Source organism: Salvelinus fontinalis, chromosome 20 (genome assembly GCF_029448725.1).
Source record: "Salvelinus fontinalis isolate EN_2023a chromosome 20, ASM2944872v1, whole genome shotgun sequence".
NCBI lineage: Eukaryota > Metazoa > Chordata > Actinopteri > Salmoniformes > Salmonidae > Salvelinus > Salvelinus fontinalis.
In genome coordinates, this window is record NC_074684.1 from 36094044 (window position 1) to 36109012 (window position 14969).

Consider the following 14969-nt stretch of genomic DNA (forward strand, 5'->3'; position numbering starts at 1 on the left):
TAGTTTAAATAATTGGTATTTACTAGATATGTCTGGGGGTATGAAGAACCACTGTGCCATGGTACAAGCGCTTTAGGATAGCTATTCATTGTGCTATTAAAGTTTAAAAACGTGATTTTTCTACACAATCAATCGGAGCACAGCTGCAATTCAAACCCAAAACCACTAAGATCAAACTTGCAGAACTTTATTGATGTCATGAGCTACACACGAGCAAGATCCTGCCAGTAAAAATCCATACTGGAAGAGGAACAGCACAAGTAACCCAAGCCAGTATCAAACAAAACTAGAGCCTATACCTCTTTACACACATCACTTCCTGTGAATTTGCGATGGACACTGGGGGCTCTTTTCCAAGAAAGTAAAAGGCCACTGCTTGTAAACAGTTTCCTGCATATATATATCCAAATTGGTGTTTGTACTGTAAAATGGTTACTGGTATAGTTTGTCTTACTTGCTTTAAAACATTTCCGTCTATCCATTTCTAGACTTGAGAGAATAGCAATGTAAGTTTCCATCTTCTGAGAAGTCCCTAATTATCAATTTAGAGGGTTATTAGCCAGTGAATACATCTGTGGGACTATGGCCAAGTCTGTCCATCCTTTTGTTTTCTTCCAAACATCCCTTTCAGGGCTGACTGGACTAGTCCTCCGCTTTAGCCTCCATCTCTCCGTCCTCGTCGTCTCCATCCACCTCTGCATTCTCCCGCTCTAGCCTCTCAAGCTGACGGGCCAGCTCGGTCTCGTCCGTGTCCGTCACCACCTTTGCCTGAGGGGGGGGTATAACGAACATTACACCGCATTTAGTTATTTAGCAGATGCTCTTGTAATAAATGAATTCACCCAAGGGGAGTGGGATATGCAACAACAAAAATGTAGAATCCAATTCACAAATAGGACAAATATAAGCACCCACCTAATTATTGTAGTAAAGGTAAGTAAAACAAAACATTGGTGCTAGGAAGAACAGGCACAACAGTCAAGTTGTTATTTACTGATAGTTTGTAAATTACTTTTTTTTATATATCCCCAGAGATTGAAAGTAGTGTTAGGTTTAAGCTCTGTGTATGAGAAGTGTAATTATTTAGTGGATTGCAGGGGACTGAAGGAATGCACTTCAAATAAATAAAGGCCTCCTGGCTGATAAGATATGCATGGAGAAATCCTGGGCGATGAAAATCGAAAAGTACTGAAGTACATCTTTGTGGAAGGGAGCGGATGAGAGCTACGGGTGTAAATGGACACTGCACTGTATTGAATGGACGTATTCAGGTGGTACATATTCGCCGAGTCAACATTTGAAACATCAGAGTTTGGGCTCTTTTGTATGATGGACATGACACATGCACTTCATGGGAAGTAGCATCAAAGGCCACGAAGAGAGAAACCACCTTTCGCATAAGTACTTTGGTATTCCCTCATACTACTGGCAAACTGACCTCCCATCTCTGCATCATTTTCTCACCCAACCATCTACTGTATTTACAGTGCCTTCAGAAAGTGTTCACACCCCTTGACTTTTTCCACATTTTGTTGTGTTACAGCCTGAATTTGAAATTGATTAAATTGAGACTTTGTGTCACTGGCCTATAACAAAACACCCCATAATGTCAAAGTAAAATTATGTTTTTGGACATGTTTACAAAACGGGCCTCAGGCACTGCATTACAGTGCTAAAGATGTCACTGCAGACCCGGGTTCGATCCCAGGCTGTGTCGCAGCCGGCCAAGACCGGGAGACCCATGAGGCAGCACACAATTGGCCCAGCATCATCCGGGTTAGGGGAGATTTTGGCCGGCTGGGATGTCCTTGTCCCATCGCGCTGTAGCGACTTCTTGTGGCAGGCCAGGCGCATGACCGCTGACTTCGCTCACCAGCTGTAAGGCGTTTCCTCCAACACATTGGTGCGGCTGGCTTCCGGGTTAAGCGAGCAGTGTGTCAAAAAGCAGTGCGGCTTGGCAGGGTCGTGGCTTTTGACCTTCACCTCTCCCGAGTTTGTACGGGAGTTGCAGCAATGGGACAATTGTATATCACGAAATTGGGGAGAAAAAGGTGTAAAAAGTACAAAAAAACATGATGTTTACAAATTATTTAAAAATGAAAAGCTGAACTGTATTGAGTCCATAAGTATTCATCCCCTTTGTTATGGCAAGCCTCAATAAGTTAAGGGGTAAAAACTTGCTGAACAAGTCACATAATAAGTTGCATGGACTCACTATGTGCAATAATAGTGTTTAACTTTATTTTTGAATGTGTACCCCACACATACAATTATCTGTAAGGTTCCTCAGTCAAGCAGTGAATTTCAAACACAGATTCAACCATTAAGACCAGGAAAGTTTTTAAACACCACAAAGGGCACCTATTGGTAAATGGGTAAACATAAAAAGCAGACATTGAATATCCCTATGAGCATGGTGAAGTTATTAATTACACTTTTTCACTATAAAAGATACAGGCATCCTTCCTCAGTTGCTGTAGAGGAAGGAAACAACTCAGGGATTTCTCCATGAGGCCAATGTTGACTTTAAAACAGTTAAAGAGTTTAATGGCTGTGATAGGAGAAAACTGAGGTTGGATCAATAACATTGTAGTTACTCCACAATACTAACCTAAATGACAGAGTGAAAACAAGGAAGCCTGTACAGAATACAAATTATTCCAATACATGCATACTGTTTGCAATAAGGCACGAAAGTAAAACTGCATAAAATGTGGCAAAGAAATAAACTTTATGTCTTGAATACAAAGCGAGTTGTTTGGGGCAAATCCAACAAAACAGCACTGAGTACCACTCTGCATATTTTCAAGCATGGCGGTGGCTGCATCATGTTATGGGTATGCTTGTCATCAGCAAGGACTAGGGAGTTTTTTGTTGTTGATAAAAAATAAATGGAATACAGCTAAGTACAGGAAATATCCTAGAGGAAAACCTGGCTCAGTCTGCTTTCTAACAGGGTCCGGGAGACAAATTCACCTTTCAGCAGGACAATAACCTGCCAAAGGTGATTCTAACATGTATTGACTCAGGGGTGTGAATACTTATGTAAATGAAATGAGATATTTCTGTATTTTGTTTTCAATAAATGTGCAAACATTTCTAAAAACATTTTCACTTCATCACTATGGGGTACTGTGTATAGATGGACCTGTTTAAACCATGTTGAATTCAGGCTGTAACACAACAAAATGTGGAATAAGTCAAGGGGTATGAATACTTTCTGAAGTCACTGCATATCCTCAGTCTCACCTCCATCTGGATGTTGAAGACGCCCCTCTTCTCCTCGATCCTCTCCTTGATGGCTGCCATGGCCTGGTTGAGAACCGACAGGCCCTCGGTGCGCTCCAGAGTGGTTGTGGTCATGACATAGCGTGGCGGTGCAATCAGATTAATCTAGGGAGAGAATGCACTCGAGTGGTCATACAACGCCTTCGAGAAAGTTGAGGTCAACCACAGAACGACAAAAGGAAATAGATATAGAAATATAATTAAATAGATTAGAAGTATTTAGTATGAGAGTTCCTTGATGCAACCTACCTTGATGGGCATGGCCTCTGTCGAGCAGCTAAGCCCTGCCCTCAGTGCGTCTTTCACAGCGTCAATGCCCTCATACCCGTAGCATGCCACCTCGATGTCTGCAAGGACGATAGTAAAAATGTATTGTTTAAAGAAAATAAAGTGTCAAGTCGCCATGTTTCTAATTTGAAAACTTCAGAGGAGTTCAATAGTGTCATCAACATGCCACTCTGGAGAACGAATCAATGAACATTATGTAGCATATGTCTCTAATTTCCATAATTGTGTAGGCACATATATATATATATTTTAACTCCACACATTTGTTTAACTACACACATCAAATATGGAAATACGGACCCAACAAGACTTCATCAGTTAGCCAATAACTTTCCTGCAATTGAAATCCTTGGGTGGGCCGCCTAATCGTTTTTTCAGCTCGCCTAAGTCCAAACAGTGTGGGAAAAATGTTTCTAAATAAATTAGCCTCCTAAAATAATGAATTTAGCAGTATAGATTTTCGTATTATGTTCGAGCAAAACAACACAGCATTAGCCATGGCAAAATGCATAGAATTGCAGTAAATCTGCAACCTTTTCTCTCAGCCGCACAACAAAATGTCTAGAAATGCAGGAAAGTAGCATCAAAACTACCCCCCCATATCTTTGCAATGTAATCTACCTGCCATTTATGGATACCCCCCCCCAATTGATCTTCTCTAACATGTCTAGTACATATTCAGTGCACTGTTAATGTTGAGTGTGCTGTGATCTGACCTGCTCTGATTTTGACAGCCTGTGGAGTGAGACGCCTGTTGATGTTGTCAATGAGCACGGCTCTCTCCTCCTCGGTCAGGTCTAGCCCATCCAGCATGGCAGGGTCACTGGGAAAAATAAAACATTTTTGGAGCATGGATATCTGACTAAATGATATGAGGAGATCGGGAGCAAACACTACAACCCAATTCACACCCGCCTACAATATCTGCGTCCATCTCTTACTAAGAATGACAGATGGTATTTTATTAGGATCCCCATTAGCTGTCGCAGAAGCAGCAGTGACTCTTCCTGGGATCCACACAAGACATGACATAATACAGACCATTAATAGACAACGACAGCACAAGGGCAGACCTACATAAAAGGTCTTAGTCTCATTGTAAACCTTATTCACACTACAGGGTAGTTCAGCCACACCGTGCTGGCTCGGATATATTATTTTCACATTGTCCTTTCCAGCATGGTTCCAGCAACTATGGAGAATACGTAACCAAGCCAGCCTAACACAGCTTGGCTCAGTCATGTGTACAGTACCAGTCCAAAGTTTGAACACACCTACTCATTCCATGGTTTTTCAGTTTTTTAAAACTATTTTCTCAATTGTACAATATTAGTGAAGACATTAAAACTATGAAGTAACAGATATGGAATCATGTAGTAACCAAAAAAAAGTGTTAAACAAATCAAAATATATTTTATATTTCCCAATGTAGCCACCCTTTGCCTTGATGACAGCTTTGCACACTCTTGGCATTTTCTCAACCAGCTTCATGAGGTAATCACCTGGAATGCATTTTAATTAACAGGTGTGCCTTGTTAAAAGTTAATTTGTGGACTTTCTTTCCTTCTTAATGCGTTTGAGCCAATCAGTTGTGTTGTGACAAGGTAGGGTTGGTAAACAGAAGCTAGCCCTATTTGGTAAAAGACCAAGTCCATATTATGGCAAGAACAGCTCAAATAAGCAAAGAGAAACAACAGTCCATCATTATTTTAAGACATGAAGGTCAGTCAATACGGAAAATGTAAAGTCCTTTGAGTGCAGTCGCAAAAACCATCAAGTGCAATGATGAAACTGGCTCTCATGAGGACCGCCACAGGAAAGGAAGAACCAGTTACCTCTGCTGCAGACGATAAGTTCACTAGAGTTACCAGCCTCAGAAATCAGCAATTAATTGCACCTCAGATTGCAGCCCAAATAAATGCTTCACAGAGTTCAAGTAACAGACATCTCAACATCAACTGTTCAGAGAAGACTGCGTGAATCAGGCCTTCATGGTTTTGTTGCAAGGAGACCACTACTAAAAGGACACCAATAAGAAGAAGAGACTTGCTTGGGCCAATAAACACAAGCAATGGACATTAGACCGGTAGAGATCTGTTCTTTGGTCTGATGAGTCCAAATGTGCGATTTTTGGTTCCAACCGCCGTGTCTTTGTGAGACGCAGAGTAGGTGAACGGATCATCTCTGCATGTGTGATTCCCACTGTGAAGCATAGAGGAGGTGGTGTGATGGTGCTTGCTGTTGACACTGTGATTTATTTCGAATTCAAGGCACACTTAACCAGCATGGCTACCACAGCATTCTGCAGCGAAACGCCATCCCATCTGGTTTGCGCTTAGTGAGAATATGTAAGGGCTATTTGACCAATAAGGATAGTGATGGAGTGCTGCATCAGATGACCTGGACTCCACAATCACCCGACCTCAACCCAATTGAGATGGTTTGGGATGAGTTGGACTGCAGAGTGAAGGAAAAGCAGCCAACAAGTGCTCAGCATATGTGGGAACTCCTTCAAGACTGTTGGAAAAGCATTCCAGGTCACTACCTCACGAAGCTGGTTGAGAGAATGCCAAAAGTGTGCAAAGCTGTCAAAGGAAACGGGCGGCTACTTTGAAGAACCTGAAATATAAAGTATATTTTGATTTGCTTAACACTTTTTTCATTACTTCATGATTCCATGTGTTATTCCATAGTTGATGTCTTCACTATTATTCTACAATGTAGAAAATATAAAAAATAAAGAAAAACCCTTGAATGAGAAGGTGTGTCCAAACCTTTTGACTGGTACTGTATTTAGGAAGAAGAGTCACGATACTCACGATACAGCCTGTTTGAAGACGTCGTAGGCGCCGTATCCCGGACGCTTGTACTTCTCATCGAACACCCAGGCGGTGCGCGTGAACAGGCTCTCCAGCTGTTCGTCCTTAGTGTACTCCAGCACCTCAGCCACGTGTCGAAGGATACTGTACACCTGCCACGGACGCCACACCATAAAAACATTTACACCTCGATATCACCTCTGGTCAAGAGGGAAGACTCACAAATGTCAGCCTGGTCCAAGATCTGAGCCCGTATTCATAATGTGTCTCAGAGTATGAGTGCTGATCTAGGATCAGGTGCCCCCTGTTTGTAATCATATTCATTATGACTTAAAAGGCTACACTGATCCTAGGTCAGCACTCATACTCAGATGCTCTATGAATACGGCCCTGTTTGTGCTTTCTTACGGACTCCTATGGTCATAGTCATCCCAACGACGACAGTAGTAGGCTGTACAGCACAAACAGATCTGGGACCAGGCTGCACAAACGTCTGAGAGTTTATGACATCGGTGGAACGGAATGATAAATAGAATTTTGTATATTACAGCATCCTCCGGCACGTGGCTGAGTGTTGATGGTGAACCTGACTTACGGTTTTAGATTTGGTGAATTTGTCTTCACATTTGATAGCATCCTCAGGCGAAACTCTTCTCTTTGATAAATCAATGTACCCTGCAAAGAGTTGACAATATGTTTTTTTTCATTTATTTTTTACCTATAACACAATGTGTACACACACACACACATACGGTCTACATTTCTTGACCGGACACACTCAAACCCCGCCTCACCCTTCTCTTTGTCCACTCGGATGACCACCACGCACTCATTGCGTCCGATCCTAATGAGCTTGTTGATGGAGCGGATACGTCGGCGCGACAACTCGCTCAGCAGGATCATGCCCTCAATGTTGTTGTACTCCAGCAGGCTGACATAGGCGCCCATCTCGGCAATGGAGCGCACGTTCACCATCACCACATCCTCCACCTCAGGGAACCGGTGCTGGTAGAACCTACAGCTAAGGTTCGGCATCACTGGGGAGGTTAGGGAGACAATAGGACAGAGGCCAATATAATGAAAACCGAGAGATATGCTATTCCATATACTTTCAAAGGGTTTTAAACAGGCTTTGATTAAACTCTAGAGAGCAACTGAATGAGAGGTCATTAGGTTGAAAAGAGGGAAATGGGATGTAGATTTGGTTGGACAGTCACATCAGGAAAATATGGACTACATTCTCATGATATACAGTGGCAGTTCTCTTTTGTCAATACTTCTTGGTAACAGTACTGGAACAATTGAAAATAGCTTCTCTTTTTTTTGGGGGGGGGGGGGGGGGGGGCAGACAAGGAGGAGTGATCTGGTGCCGCTAGATTGCAATATCAGAACAAAATGCCAGTCATCCCTCATAGTCATGTAGCTATCCTTGTACTCACTCAACGTCATCATCTTACTTACCGTTAACTAACTTAGCTACTGTAACGTTAGCTGGCTAGAGCTGAAGATATTACTAACACAGTGCCATATACACCTGCAAGACTAAACAACTGTCAACATGGATCTATGTCTTCAGTCTGATGTAGAGACGTCAACGCATCCACATTTATTCACACACAAAACTGATAATTTAGCTAGCTAGCCACCCAGCTAACCAATTAGCTCATACATGCGGCACATGCACCTATAGCACCAGTAGCTAGCTAGTTAGCTACCTAGCTACGTTACTTAGCCAGTTATTCACAACTCCGGCAAACAGCTGTTGTGTTCGCAGTGATTCGAGCCTTACCTGTATCGTATGGTTACAGAACAATACTGTTGAATGTCCTGTATTTGAATTTTTTTAAACGTTATAATATTTATTCAAATACGTAGCTATCGAATTAGGCCCGAATGCTACAACTTCAAATTCATCCGTGGTGTGCGAATTTTTCGACTCGGAAGAGAAAGCGCCCGGGTTGACACGCGCAAGCGCAATAACGGTTAACAACACAGTCACATGACTGTTACCCAGCTGATGGATTTTTGCAATAGAATATCATGAATAACACGACATCGGTTACAAAGCTGTTATTCTCCAAGTAATAACAACTGTGCAATACCTATTCTTTAATATTTTAGGTATTTACGTGCTGTCTCGTTATTTAATCGCCGTCCAGACGTAATTGAAGTACATAAGACCGTTTGCAGCCAAAGAAGGACAAGATGTCAGGAAAAGAGAGAATCGACGTCTTCCCCTCTAGAATGTAAGTAGCAAGTCTAGGCAGCTTGTTATTTTAGCTAGCATAGTTTGACATTTCTAGCAAGCTAGTTCACTCAATCTAGGGTAGCAAGTTTATGCCCCCCAATTAATACATCACCTTTTAGTTGTGTTAGGTTGGGCCAAATTGAAATGAAGGAAATTACAGATCAGTAAGCTTAGCCAGCTGTCAGCTAGTTAGCCAAGCGCAGTCAATTGTGAGCCCTTTAAAATAAATTATGAAAAAACTCAACCTTTGCATTTTTGCAACAATTTGCAATGGCATTAGTTATTATTTCGAGTCAATAGTTATATTTCTTTGCCATTTCATGATGAACATCTAAAAGAGGAAATGGACTGTCACTGTCATGTGATGACTGTCCATCATTTCCAAACAACCACTGGGAGATTTTGATGTGCCCTAACTTTACTCACACAGTCTATGGCACAGATTATGCCATGTCTAACTACTTACTATGTTAATTTGTCTGGAACATCATAATGATGGGTCAATAACAGGCACTTTTGATATTGTGGTGACCTGCATAAAAGCACCAATATCTTTCAACATGATTCAAATCTGAATGGCCATGCATGTTTATGATGGAAGTCCTCTCTGACACCTGATGACTTGTCTGTGAAGGGCCCAGACCATCATGAAGGCCCGTCTGAAGGGGGCCCAGACGGGTAGAAACTTACTGAAGAAGAAGGCTGATGCCCTCTCCATGCGCTTCCGTCAGATCCTCCGCAAGATCATCGAGGTAATTCAAGGAGGTTTAAAGAGAAACAAGAATGACTAGAATGGAAAAAGCCCCTCAGACCATGGACATTTGACAGTGCGCCGATGAGGAAACTCAATATGTCTGCCGGCCCACCCATCACCGACCATCGATATTTGAATGGGAATATCTGTTCTAGTAGTTCTGTTTCTATGATTAAAACATTGTCTGTTTCTTATCTGATTTAATATAAGTCAGTTGTATTATTTCTTTGTATAAAATCCTGTCATCAGGGCATGTTGCGTTGGCTCCTGTCCTTTTGTTGCCTCTCCCGATTTCTAGACAAAGACATTGATGGGTGAAGTGATGAGGGAGGCGGCCTTCTCTTTGGCTGAGGCGAAATTCGCCGCTGGGGACTTCAGGTGAGAGGATGGGCCTCATCATGAGCCATTTGAGGCCTTTATTTAGGTGTTTGTCTGATGTCAATATTTTGCTAATGTTTTGTCAATATTCTCATAACACTATCATGTTCCCACAGCACCACTGTCATCCAGAATGTGAACAAGGCCCAGGTGAAGGTTCGGGCTAAGAAGGATAACGTGGCAGGTCAACACCTTTGGACTTCTCTGTATCTTTTTAGAACAACAGCATGTCTCTCCTAAATGTCTCACCTGTGTGATTCTCCTTTTCCTCACAGGTGTCACTCTACCTGTGTTTGAGCACTACCACGAAGGAGGGGACAGTAAGTAGTGTTCTTATCTGGTCATGCAGGGTTGAGGTCAATTCCAATTTAGTTTAAATTCCAAATCAATTCTTGAATTCACTCATGAAGTGGAGAATTTAAGTTGAATTCAATTAGAATTATAACAATCTTCAAGTTATGGAATTGGATTTAGGCTTTTTGGATGGATTGAATTGGAATTATAAAAACAGTTAATAATTCATATTAAATATTTCTACTTTGTCCAGTAAATGAAATGACTGCAGGATTTGTTTGAAGTCAATAACTTGTATTTCTATATTTCCAGTATAGCTAGACTGTCTGAACAGTGACATGATCAGCCTTAAAGCCTGAGGGGTGTTGAATTCAAATGGGAATTTATGCAATTGTTGAGGATATTATATCCAATAATTAAATTCCCAACATTGTAATTGAGAGGAATTTAATTATCTCTGAATCAGTGTTTGGCAGTAGTTAACTACATGTAGTTCAACTAGTAATTTAACTACATATTGCAGTAGCAATATATTGCAGTTTTTCACAATTCCTGACATTTAATCCTAGTAAAAATGCCCTGTCTTAGGTCAGTTAGGATCACCACTTTATTTTAAGAATGTGAGAATTATTTATTTCAGTTTTTATTTATTTCATCACATTCCCAGTGGATCAGAAGTCGACATACACTCAATTAGTATTTGGTAGCATTGCCTTTAAATTGTTTAACTTGGGTCAAATGTTTCGGGTAGCCTTCCACAAGCTTCCCACAATAAGTTCCTCCTGACAGAGCTGGTGTAACTGAGTCAGGTTTGTAGGCCTCCTTGCTCGCACACGCTTTTTCAGTTCTGCCCACAAATGTTCTATGAGATTGAGGTCAGGGCTTTGTGATGGCCACTCCAATACCTTGACTTTGTTGTCCTTAAGCCATTTTGCCACAACTTTGGAAGTATGCTTGTGGTCATTGTCCATTTGGAAGACCCATTTGCGACCAAACTTTAACTTCCTGACTGATGTCTTGAGATGTAGCTTCAATGTATCCACATAATTTTCATCCTCATGATGTCAGGTATTTTGTAAAGTGCACCAGTTCCTCCTGCAGCAAAGCACCCCCACAACATGATGCTGCCACCCCTGTTTTTCACGGTGGGGATGGTGTTCTTCGGCTTGCAAGCGTTCCCCTTTTTCCTCCAAACATAACGATGGTCATTATGGCCAAACAGTTCTATTTTTGTTTCATCAGAGCAGAGGACATTTCTCCAAAAAGTACGATCTTTGTCCCCATGTGCAGTTGCAAACCGTATTCAGGCTTTTATTTATGGCGGTTTTAGAGCAGTGGCTTCTTCCTTGCTGAGCGGCCTTTCAGGTTATGTCGATATAGGACTCATTTTACTGTGCATATAGATACTTTTGTACCTGTTTCCTCCAGCATCTTCACAAGGTCCTTTGCTGTTGTTCTGGGATTGATTTGCACTTTTCGCACCAAAGTACTTTCATCTCTAGGAGACAGAACGCGTCTCCTTCCTGAGCGGTATGATGGCTGTGTGGTCCCATGGTGTTTATACTTGCGTACTATTGTTTGTACAGATGAACGTGGTACCTTCAGGCATTTGGAAATTGCTCACAAGGATGAACTAGACTTGTGGAGGTCTACAATTTTTTTTCTGAGGTCTTGGCTGATTTCTTTTGATTTTCCCATGATGTCAAGCAAAGGGGCACTGAGTTTGAAGGTAGGCCTTGAAATACATCCACAGGTACACCTCCAATTGACTCAAATGATGTCAATTATCCTATCAGAAGCTTCTAAAGCCATGGTGTAATTTTCTGGAATTTTCCAAACTGTTTAAAGGCACAGTCAACTTAGTGTATGTAAACTTCTGACCCACTGGAATTGTGATACAGTGAAATAATCTGTCTGTAAACAATTGTTGGAAAAATTACTTGTGTCATGCACAAAGTAGATGTCCTAACTGACTTGCCAAAACTATAGTTTAACAAGAAATTTGTGGAGTAGTTGAAAAACGAGTTTTAATGACTCCAACCTAAGTGTATGTAAACTTCCGACTTCAACTGTATGTAAATGTGAATAATTAAGCTTTGAATTCTTTATCAATTTGCAAACATCTCAAAAAATATATTGTTTTTGCATTGTCATTCTGCTTTATTGTGTATAGATTGAGAAAGAAAAAAAACAATTTTAGAGTAAGGCTGTAACATAACAAAATGTGGAAAAAGTCAAGGGGTCTGAATACTTTCCGAATGCACTATATAGACAGGTGTGTTGTCTTTCTAAATCATATCCAAAAACAATTGAATTGGCCACAAGTTGGAGTGACATATCAAGGATGATCAAAGGAAATGCAATGCATCTAAACTCAGTTTGTAGCGTCATAGCAGGGGTGTGTAAATGAGATATTTCTGTATTTCATGTTCAATACATTTGCAAAAATGTCTAGAAACACTTATTTTATGTAGATGGGTGAGATTTTGTTTTTATACATTCTGTTAACATATTACCCCAAAGTAGCCTATGACATTTCAGATTTATATATGATAGTCTTTCACTAAGTAGTGTGTATGTGGTGAAGTACTTTTTCAAAGTAACTTTAGTTAAGTAAACACTTTTTTTGTGGTCTAGTTTAACTTCTTCCAGTGTGAAGTAATTTGTAGCTTGGCAAACTATATTTTCAGATTAGCTTCCCCAACACTGTTCTGAATTCAAAGACCTAGAAATTGATTAGAATTAAATGGAATTTACAGGGAGAGGGAATCTAATTTAGTTTGTGGAATTAACCCCAACCCTGTGGTCCTGTATGGCTTTGGATAAAAGCGTCTGCAAATGTCATTTATTATTATTATTTCCTCAAATATTGGCATGGCTGCATTTATGGCCAAATTTAGTTTAACAACTTATAGAAAGCTATGCCCTTCTATTGAACTTGTAGTGTGTTTCTGTGTCACTGCTCACTGTATTCTTTGCTTCCCTCTATCCTCTCCTTGTTAGGTTATGAGCTGACTGGTCTGGCCAGGGGAGGAGAGCAGCTCTCCAGGCTGAAGAGGAACTATGCCAAAGCAGTGGAGCTGCTAGTGGAGTTGGCCTCCTTACAGGTAAGTCTTGCGAGACTGGTAAACCATGCAGAGCATGTGTGACTGAACAACAAAGTCTCATGGTCTCACTGTTTTGATCTACAGACTTCCTTTGTCACACTGGATCAGGCCATCAAGATCACCAACCGTCGTGTGAACGCCATTGAGCATGGTGAGTCTGCACCGCTTTGGCACAGTAACTAAACCTGCACTACATATCGATAATGGCAGTCAAAAGAGATGGTTGGAAGACAGCGTGGAGAGGATAAAATGTGGTTTGACCTGTCCGCAGTGATCATCCCCCGCATTGAGCGGACCCTCAGCTACATCATCACTGAGCTGGATGAGAGGGAACGAGAAGAGTTCTACAGGTAAGTTACGTCATCCCTCAGACTCCTCATCCTCAACGCCAAGTCTACACCCCCAGCTGACTGGAGGATCACTGTCCGCGTGTCTCGTAGCGATATCGAGTGTTCTAATTCAAATTCTATGGTGAGTCCCACCTCCTCAGGCTGAAGAAGATCCAGGAGAAAAAGAAGCAGATGAGGGAGAGGACGGAGAAGGAGATCGCCGCCCGTCTGGCCAAGCTGGGCCCCATCGCCGAGCCATCCAACATGATGATGGAGGAAACCGACCAGGACCTGCTGTTTGAGTGACATGCCGTCACCCGTGGCTACTCCGTCACCCACATCCTATTTATTCTGTGCCTCTCCGGCCACGTTGATGTCTTCTTCTTGTGTGCGAAAGAGAAGAATTGTCTGTATTTTTTTGTGTACACGTTGGTGATGTTTTGTTGTCGTTTACAGTATTGGAGATTAGTGTCCAGATTTAGCACTGTATAGAACTGTCAGAACTTTGCAGCTAACAGCAATCACATCAGTTCACTAGAGTGTCAAACTTGTTGATGATGAGTTATCTTCTGAATGCTTAAGTAGCAAATAATATATGTACATTGAGTTAAATGACATGGTTTACAAATGTGAACTGTATTGAGCATTCCATCTGATTGGGTTAGGACATAGATGGCTAATGGCAATGCTTCCATCAGAACACTCAGTCAATGCATGCTGTCGTTCTGTACAGTTAAAACAGGGTGGTCGTTCTTTACCCCCCTAAGTGTCTGTGCTGTGGATGCTAATCCCTTCCATGGTCACCACATATCAGTGGGGTTGTATTGACCATAAAATAATGACATTCTGTTTCTGTGCAATTTCATTCTATTTCTATGGTACTGTATTGACCCTTTACAGGAGGATGGCTAACATGTGGGTCCCGTGTGGCTCAGTTGGTAGAGCATTGCGCTTGCAACGCCAGGGTTGTGGGGTCCCCCACGGTGCCCCAATACGACAAATGTATGCACTCAGTACTGTAAGTCACTCTGGATAAGAGTGTCTGCTAAATGACAATGTACTGCTGACCCCCTATAACCATCCGCAGTGGCACCCTGAGTGCAACCCCACTTATGTCGGAACAATTCATCCAAATAAAGATGATCTGAATATTCTCCAAGTGTCACTTTGCGATTCTTATCTCAAATGAGTGTTACTGTAGGTGTTTCAGCCACGATTTGTCCCTCAGCTGCTGATGTCTGTTGACAAAGCTGTGCTGGAAACATTGAACAAAGTAATGTCTGAGAAAGCTATTACAAGGTACAACATCCTAAATGTATCTGGGGCACACCTGTATGTGAAATGGCAGCCATTTTGCATTGAAGCGCTAAATGTAACATGCTGTATTATGTGGTGCCACGGAATGAATTCATGTAATGAATGTACATTTTATATTCGCTCTCGTTCTTTTTCCTACTCAAATGT

At 41.6% G+C, this 14969-nt stretch overlaps 2 protein-coding genes across 3 annotated transcripts; one reads left to right on the forward strand and one right to left on the reverse strand.

Annotated features, from left to right (window-relative positions):
* Window positions 1–171: 171 nt before the first annotated feature.
* LOC129817794 (eukaryotic translation initiation factor 2 subunit 1) lies at window positions 172–8827 on the reverse strand. 2 transcript variants are annotated; one of them, XM_055873360.1, is made up of 8 exons: window positions 8756–8827; window positions 7190–7432; window positions 6991–7070; window positions 6396–6547; window positions 4293–4399; window positions 3538–3635; window positions 3250–3393; window positions 172–768 (listed from the first exon to the last, which is right to left on the reverse strand). In XM_055873360.1, the coding sequence occupies exons 2-8, from the start codon at window positions 7428–7430 to the stop codon at window positions 643–645; spliced, it is 948 nt and encodes a 315-aa protein (XP_055729335.1). In that variant the 5' UTR covers window positions 7431–7432; window positions 8756–8827; the 3' UTR covers window positions 172–642. The 2 variants fall into 2 exon arrangements, with proteins under 2 accessions (XP_055729335.1, XP_055729334.1); XM_055873359.1 differs by lacking the exon at window positions 8756–8827 and adding an exon at window positions 8185–8330.
* Window positions 8396–14659, forward strand: LOC129817795 (V-type proton ATPase subunit D). Its single transcript, XM_055873361.1, has 9 exons — window positions 8396–8641; window positions 9278–9395; window positions 9696–9775; window positions 9892–9959; window positions 10051–10095; window positions 13073–13176; window positions 13261–13327; window positions 13448–13526; window positions 13667–14659. The coding sequence occupies exons 1-9, from the start codon at window positions 8601–8603 to the stop codon at window positions 13809–13811; spliced, it is 747 nt and encodes a 248-aa protein (XP_055729336.1). The 5' UTR covers window positions 8396–8600; the 3' UTR covers window positions 13812–14659.
* Window positions 14660–14969: the final 310 nt, after the last annotated feature.